The sequence below is a fragment of the Silene latifolia genome, chromosome 7 (assembly GCF_048544455.1).
Source record: "Silene latifolia isolate original U9 population chromosome 7, ASM4854445v1, whole genome shotgun sequence".
Taxonomy (NCBI): Eukaryota; Viridiplantae; Streptophyta; class Magnoliopsida; order Caryophyllales; family Caryophyllaceae; genus Silene; species Silene latifolia.
The window spans coordinates 44,221,679-44,229,277 of record NC_133532.1 but is presented as its reverse complement, the minus strand read 5'-3'; the positions used below and the strand labels follow the sequence as shown (position 1 = coordinate 44,229,277).

At 38.0% G+C, this 7,599-nt stretch overlaps 1 protein-coding gene across 1 annotated transcript; it reads left to right on the top strand.

Annotated features, from left to right (window-relative positions):
- Positions 1-6,442: 6,442 nt before the first annotated feature.
- LOC141590018 (uncharacterized) lies at positions 6,443-7,341 on the top strand. Its single transcript, XM_074410635.1, has 3 exons — positions 6,443-6,745; positions 6,808-6,993; positions 7,081-7,341. Exons 1-3 carry the CDS (start codon positions 6,443-6,445, stop codon positions 7,339-7,341), a joined length of 750 nt encoding a protein of 249 aa, XP_074266736.1.
- Positions 7,342-7,599: the final 258 nt, after the last annotated feature.

Sequence of the window (7,599 nt, the reverse complement as noted above, 5' to 3'; positions counted from 1 at the left end):
AAGTGCTCGAGAGAGCAAAAATATATCAAATTACTTGTCTGGTGTGAAACAGTGAAAATGACATTCACAAAATGGTAATTTAGCAAGTACACATTTTAGATTACCTGAACGGTGATTATTAGTGCCCCCTCACCGAAAACATATTCACCACTTGAAGGTGCACCGAGAAGATGTGTTAACACATTGGTGTCATCTTGGATAGCAGAAAACAGCGGATCAAAACGAGATGACTGTTGCTTGTTGCTGGATAGAGGTATATAGGAAGGACTTGCCATGAAATGAACCCTTTTGGCAGGTGAAGAAGATTCACCAGTGATAGGGCGATCCCGTTTAACCCCTTTAGCTGCGGCTAACCTTGCCTTACTCTCAGCAAAGTCTTTCTCCAATCCTAAATCGAACGAAACTTCATCAGTGGCAGGTATGGATGAATTTCTCCACTTATCACATTGTTCTCTGTGTTTAGCACGAGCAAGTTTCAATTTTTACGCTTTCTCAATTTGCATTTGCTACAAAGAATAAACCTGTTCATCCTCATCCAGTGTGCTGGATTCCCACGGCGGTGCACACGACACATCTTCGGTACCACCGCCATATGTCAAATATACAAATTCAGTTGCTGAATGGGCCTGTTTGACACACTCTTCACCTGGGAAACATTGCAAACCAACCGCGTATTTCTCATCTAACACAACCATATCTTCCATGACTCTCTTTGCTGAAGTAGTGTAGTCATCTGCAAACTCCTGGACAAGGGACAGTATGAAGGTACATCTTTAGTACTATGAAGGTACATCTTTATTACTATGAAGGTACAAAGAAAATATTTCAAAGTGAATCTTGAAAAGGAATAGTGAATACTTTTTCAACCACTTGTCTACATGGATGAGAAAATCTAATTCTTTCCATCGGTCGACCTTTTACATGACCAAGACCAAACTGACCAGCTTCCATCTCCTGCTTTTCCCTTAAGAAAAGTGCAGCAGATGTCCAATTCAAAAGAGTATAGCAATCTCTTTCTACGAATCGTTTTTCATGGACAACACGGTCAACATAAACAAGCTGCAAGTAAAAACAGGATTATGACTGGAAAATGGCAGGTTTTAAAACCATAATAACTAACAATAGATGTAACTCAGAAGATTTGTACCATTAGAAATAGGAGAGGTCCACCAAAGTGATTCTTCTTCCCCTTCTTGACCCAATCCTTTGTGTTATACCGCAAACTCTCCATGACAAATTGACACCAATCAAGCTGACCAATGCAGACACATTCCTCAGCGATTTTAGTACATAGTGATTGACGAACGGCTTCTAATTGTTGCGCATTAACAAAGAGACAGCAAGCACCACAAAATTAATCATAAATTGATCACTGTAATCATCATGACAAATAATATGCTCTGCAAGGGTCTTGATATCCACTTGACCATCAACATGAAATTGAGCTTTCTAATACGCGTAAAACGCATCACATTCTGCATCTTCGTCACTACAGCATGAAAGTAAAACAGGTTTTCCTCCAATTGGGAGGCCAACAAAGATCATGAATACAAGAAGCGTAAAACGAAAGCGCCTGTTTATCAGGTAGAATGATGAAATCCGAATACGGGTTGTAGTTCTCAATTAACCAATAACCAAGGCGTAAATGAAGCCTTGTAACCCTTAGCCAGAACAATGAAGAAAAACCAATCTCTTCCAGAGCACACCATTGATTGTAATCAAGGTGTCGAAAAACATCAACAAAACTTTTAGGTGACATCCGGGTGGTAATACGGGAGAACGTTGGAGTAGGATCATCAACAGTAGGACTGAGGTTGTTCAACCTCGGAGAAATACGGCGTGTAACAGTTCCTGGATCGCCTTTGCGCTTCAATAACTGAAAGTAGTTTTACATGTAATATTAATGAGGTGTGTTGTGTTGTACACGTTTCACGAAGAAATGTCCTATCAGTTTTATTGAAATGTGCATGATCTACAACAATAATGTGCACGCAATTATGACCTTTTGCATGTGGTCTTAAATTGATGCTACTTACGTTAAAAGTACTTAAAATTCAACAAAAATCTAAAAAAGCACAAATTAGATCAAACTAAAAAACAACAAACAAATCGAAATGTATATGCAAGTTATGAAATCAACAAACAATGCGACAAATACAAATTCCGATAGCATGCAAATGAAAACGTAAATTTCGATTTTAACAACAATACTGAACTCAAAATTCATCAATAAATGAATAATCCGGCAAAATGAACATAAGAAACATTAATTTAGGTTACAGTAGAGTTACATAAAACGAACTAAATAAATTAAGGACGAAATCGAAAAAAGCTTGAAGCTAAACAGTATATACCTTCATGACAAAATAGGTTAGAGAAAATCCAACAGAAAGACGAAAATGCAACTCTACAGAGAATAAGGAGAGAGAAATAATTGAAAGCTTAACAAAGAAGGTCGGAATCCATGGTTGAATGCTTAACGAAGAAGCGCGAGGTAAATTTCAGGAAAAAAGAAAGACAAAGCCCTCAAGTTTTGGTAAAGGAGCGCGCGTTATAGGCCCTTAGATTAGCCGCGTCAGACAAGATCCAACGACTGACGCGCGTTCTCACCGTTCTCACGCTTGTGCCATTCTCATATGATCCAAAATTATATATATATATATATATATATATATATAGAATTAGGATCACATGAGTCCATCCTATCTTTTTGAGTCCGTGAGTCCAGCGAAACAATATCACTAGTTGTACTAAACAGTATCACGGGTTATACTATACAGTATCACACCACTGAACATAATTCCGCCTTTCACCATCTTCAATGTCAGTCACAGTACTTTCTTTATCGACGACCCCTATGTCGACGAGATAGTTGGCGTTCACTACCCCTGTAGTGCACCTACCTATCCACGTCCTTAAATCTCTTCCCCCATCTCTCTCTCATCTTTCTTTTTACACTTTAAAATCAAACAAACATCGATTCAACCACCATATGCCCATCCATGGCGGCCTGCATAAACTCCGACGACTCATCATCTTGCTGCTGCTCCACACCCAACTCGAAATATGGGGTCTTTGGTAGGGATTGTGTGTAGCGGATTTAGGGTTGGATGGTGGGTGTGTTAATGAAGGGTGGTAGTCGTGGTCGTGAGATGGGTTGGTGAGTGGTGGGGTGGTACTAAGTCAATGGTGGTGGTGCTGGCGGTGATGAAGGTGTGGTGTTGGGTTATGGGTGGTTGCCGTCGACGGAGAGTTGTGCACTTTCAATATTCTCAGCCTTTCATTTTTACTGTTTATAATGCGTGTTTTTCGTGATATTCTTTAGTGTGAGTAGTGATATTTTTTCGTACATTGTGTGATATTGTTTCCGGACTCACAGGTTACACTAAAAAAATCGTGATATTTTTGTGTATAGCGTGTGATATATAAGTGGACTCACGGGACTCAAAAATATAGGTGGACTCACCGGATCTTGCCTATATATATATATATATATATATATATATATATATATATATATATATATATATATATATATATATATATATATATATATATATATATATATATATATAGGCGGGATCTCGTGAGTTGGGGTCTTATGGTGAGTTGTGAGTTGGGGAAATCAAGGGCTGAGATTAAAAGAAATCAAGGGCTGAGATTAAATGATAAATTAGAAAAAAAAAAAGAAAAATCGAAAAATACAAAAGCGCCAAACATGAAAACAAAACTTCATTCAAACGATATTCTCTCTCTCTCTACATCTCTACAAATCGAAAAGAGAAAACACAAAAATCAGAACGCCGCCTTTAGAAATCTCATAAAAAACCTAATAAGATTACACAAATTCGTTGATTTTTAGCTGCAATCGAATTACAGGTAATGTAAATTCGTTGATTTTTAGTGTATTCAATTGTATTTTCGAAATTAATGTACACTTCGTGAAATTTGTTGATTTTAATTGAATTGAATACTTGATTTTACTGTTTTCAGGTGTAAAAAGATGGGCAACGATATTAACAACAATTGTAGCGAAGAAAACAACTCGACAGTAAATATGGAAACAGGTAATACTGTTATTGATTCTTATCTCTTTATCCGCCGTTGTTTATAAATCAATTATTGATTTCTATGTGTTTCTCAGCTGTTATTCTGATATTATTGTACTGTCTGGCTTGTATTAGAGTAGAAAAAGAGAACTGTTATTCTGATATTAATGTACTATTATTGTAACAGTACAGTAACATGATTATATTATTGGACTGTTATTATGATATTATTGTAATATTATTGTGCTATTATTGTGCTATTATTGTGCAGTAACATGAAAATATATGGCTTGCAAAAGAGTAGCATAAAAAATACAGTATTATCTGTATGTAATAAAGTAGAATCAGAGAACTGTTATTCGGATATTAATGTACTATTATTGTAACAAAGATACAAGAACATGATTATATTATTGACTCATTATTGTGATATTATTGTAATATTATTGTGCAAAGAGCATGAAAATATATGGCTTGCAAAAGAGTAGCATAAAAAATACAAAAGATTATCTCGTATGTAATAAAGTAGAATCGTAGTCTCGTTATTCGATATTATTGTACTATTATTGTAAAAGTAGAGAAACATGATGATATTATTGTACTGTTATTCTGATATTATGGTACTATTGTTGTGATATTATTGTGCATTACCATGAAAATATACGGCTGATAAGAGAGTAGCATAAAAAAACACATTTAGTGTTATTGTGATGTTATTGATTGTCGTCTATTTCCCAGCTGCTGTTATCATACTCTTATTGTCACATTACTGGAATGTTGATCTCTCCCCCATGCTACTGTTATTGTGATGTTATTGTCTTTTTGTTGTCCACTGACTGTACTCATTATAATAATTTACTGTCCCAAATCTTTCTACTGTCTCTATTGTTGAAGACAATGCAGTCTTAACTATTGGGGATTCTTCTAATAACAATATATTCACCAGCCCAACCTGTTCAGACGAATAAAACGATGAGTTTGTTCCAACTCTTCATTACAATAGAAGACACACCGGGGTACCGAGCGAGCGGTGGGGTAAGGACTGTTGAGAGTGATTTTACGCCTAAACGTGTCATGTTCTTTCTTACCTTGGACGATGCAGTACAGTTCTACAACATATATGCATTGGCTTGTGGATTTGATGTGAGAAGGTACACAAATGCGAAGTATAAGGGGGCATCAGTCAAAATCACCGGGTCCGTAATGTATGAGTATAGGTATATGAAAAGAAAAATCTGACTTGAAGCAACAAATCACGAAGCTGGTAATTTGAGTACAAAGAGAGAATAAAGAGCGAAGAATTAGACAACCAAAGAAGCATACTCGACAAGGTGTGGCTGCAAGGCGCACATGAGGCTGAGAACTTGTGAAAAAACCGACGACAGATCAAGTCGGATATATTGTGGACGTCTTTGTAGACGTTCACAATCACTCTCTTTACTCTGTAAAAAACAGAGAGTTCCAAAAGCTCTCAAGGGACGTCCATGACTACATTAAGAGGACCATTATTGATCATACTAAGCTCAACATAGGTCCAACATTGAGCTTCAGAATTCTCAAGGAATACTCAAATGGTTATCATAATATCGGTGCCTCTTTGCTAGACTTCAAAAACTTCAAACGAAATATCAAGTGTTACATTGGGGATAAGGATGCTAAAATGTTCATTGGGCATTTCAAAATGCTGGCTGAAACAAACGGGTTCTATTTTGCTTATGATCAGGATCAGAACAAATGCTTGACGAAGGTTATTTGGGCTGATAAGGAAGGGATAAACAACTACAGGTTATATGGAGACACGATCCCATTTGACCCTACTTATGGGACAAACAAATATTTCATGGTGTTTACTCCCTTCACCGGAGTAGACCACAACAAGAAGACGGTAACTTTTGCAGCTGGGTTACTTGACTTCGAGAGTCACGATTCATTTGAGTGGATTTTTAAAAAAATTCCTCGAAGCAATGGGGCAAAGAAAGAACCTCGGTGTGTAATTACGGACCAATTGCCTGGAATTAAAAAGGCATGCCCAAATGTCTTCAAGCATTCTGTGCACAAGTACTGCATGTGGCATATCATGCAGAAAATGCCTGAGAAGGTGGGAAGGGCAATCTGCAATGACACAGAATTTATGACCGACATAAATGTCGTTGTTTGGGATGTCGACCTCGAGCCAGAAGAATTTGAATAGAACTGGAAAACTGTTATTGAAGCCCATGGTATGCAAAGCAACCGGTGGTTGAAGTATGTATTTGCAATAAGACAAAAGTGGATACCGCTTACTTTTCGGGATCCGCCTCTAGGTTGTTTGTCGCGACAACCCGAGATCCGAAAGTTCAAACAAATATTTCAAGCGGTTTGAAAGCCACTTTTGAACCCTTGTCGAGTTCTGGATGAGGTACAATTCCGCAATAGAACAGCAAAGGCATTCACAAAGGAGGTTGGACACTGCCAACGAGCATAGTATGCTCGAGAAAGTAGGGCCGATGAAGGTAGAGATGCATGCCTCACTTGTCTACACACATCCTATCTTTGCAGACTTTCAGAACGAAGTCAAACATGCCATATGCAGCATGGGGGTCGGGGATTTGACAACAAGAGGGGACAAAGTGGAGTACCATGCCGTTCGTGATGGACTCAAGCACGAGACTTCCGAGTGGAATTTAACACCAAAACTAACGAGAACAAATGTGCATGTAAGTCGTTTGAGAGGCATGGTATTGTTTGTCGGCATATACTTGTGGGTGTGGAATGGTAGGCAGTGCACAGGATACCCGAGCCTTATGTCCTTGCTCGATGGACAAAGAAATCCTACGAGCCAATTGTCCGAGATGAAAATGGAAAGGTGATAGAAGACATTACGGCCGACATCAAGAAAGCTGAGATGTCAAAGGTTTGGTCTGAGATTTATGCAACTGTCGGGGTGATGGACAGTTATGCTACGGTTAAACAGATGAAGCAACTGCAGAAAACCCTGACACAGTTCAGGGAGAACATCACATGACCAATTGAACCGAAAACTAAAAACCAGGAAATCGAGGCTCTTCTTGGCATCACAGCTTCAAATGATAATGACCTTCGACCGCCAAACAAGGCCAAGAATAAGGGCAGTGGCAAAAGATTGAGGTCGTCGAAAGAAAAGGCCAAGAGCAAGCCACAAAAGAGGAAGCGAAGATGCGGTAACTGCAAGAAGTGGGTGAACCACAACAGTAGAACTTGTAATCTTCCATTTGCTGAAAGTCCCCCTTCTGATGACGATGATGAAGAAGAATCAGAAACTGAAGAGGTATGAATCTGAACTATTACACTCCTATTATTCTAATGTTATCCTCTTATTCTACTGTTATTCCCTTATTATTCCGGTGTTATTCTGCTATTCTGCTGCTGTTGTGTTATTCTGCTGCTATTCTGCTATTAATGTGTTGTTATTTTTTAATAGAAAATGGATATTCTTCGTGGAAATGGATAGTGTTTGCAAAGCTTAATTAAACTAGTGGAATAACACCAGAATAAAGTGTAGACTAATAGTACAATAAGAGCACAGTTACTG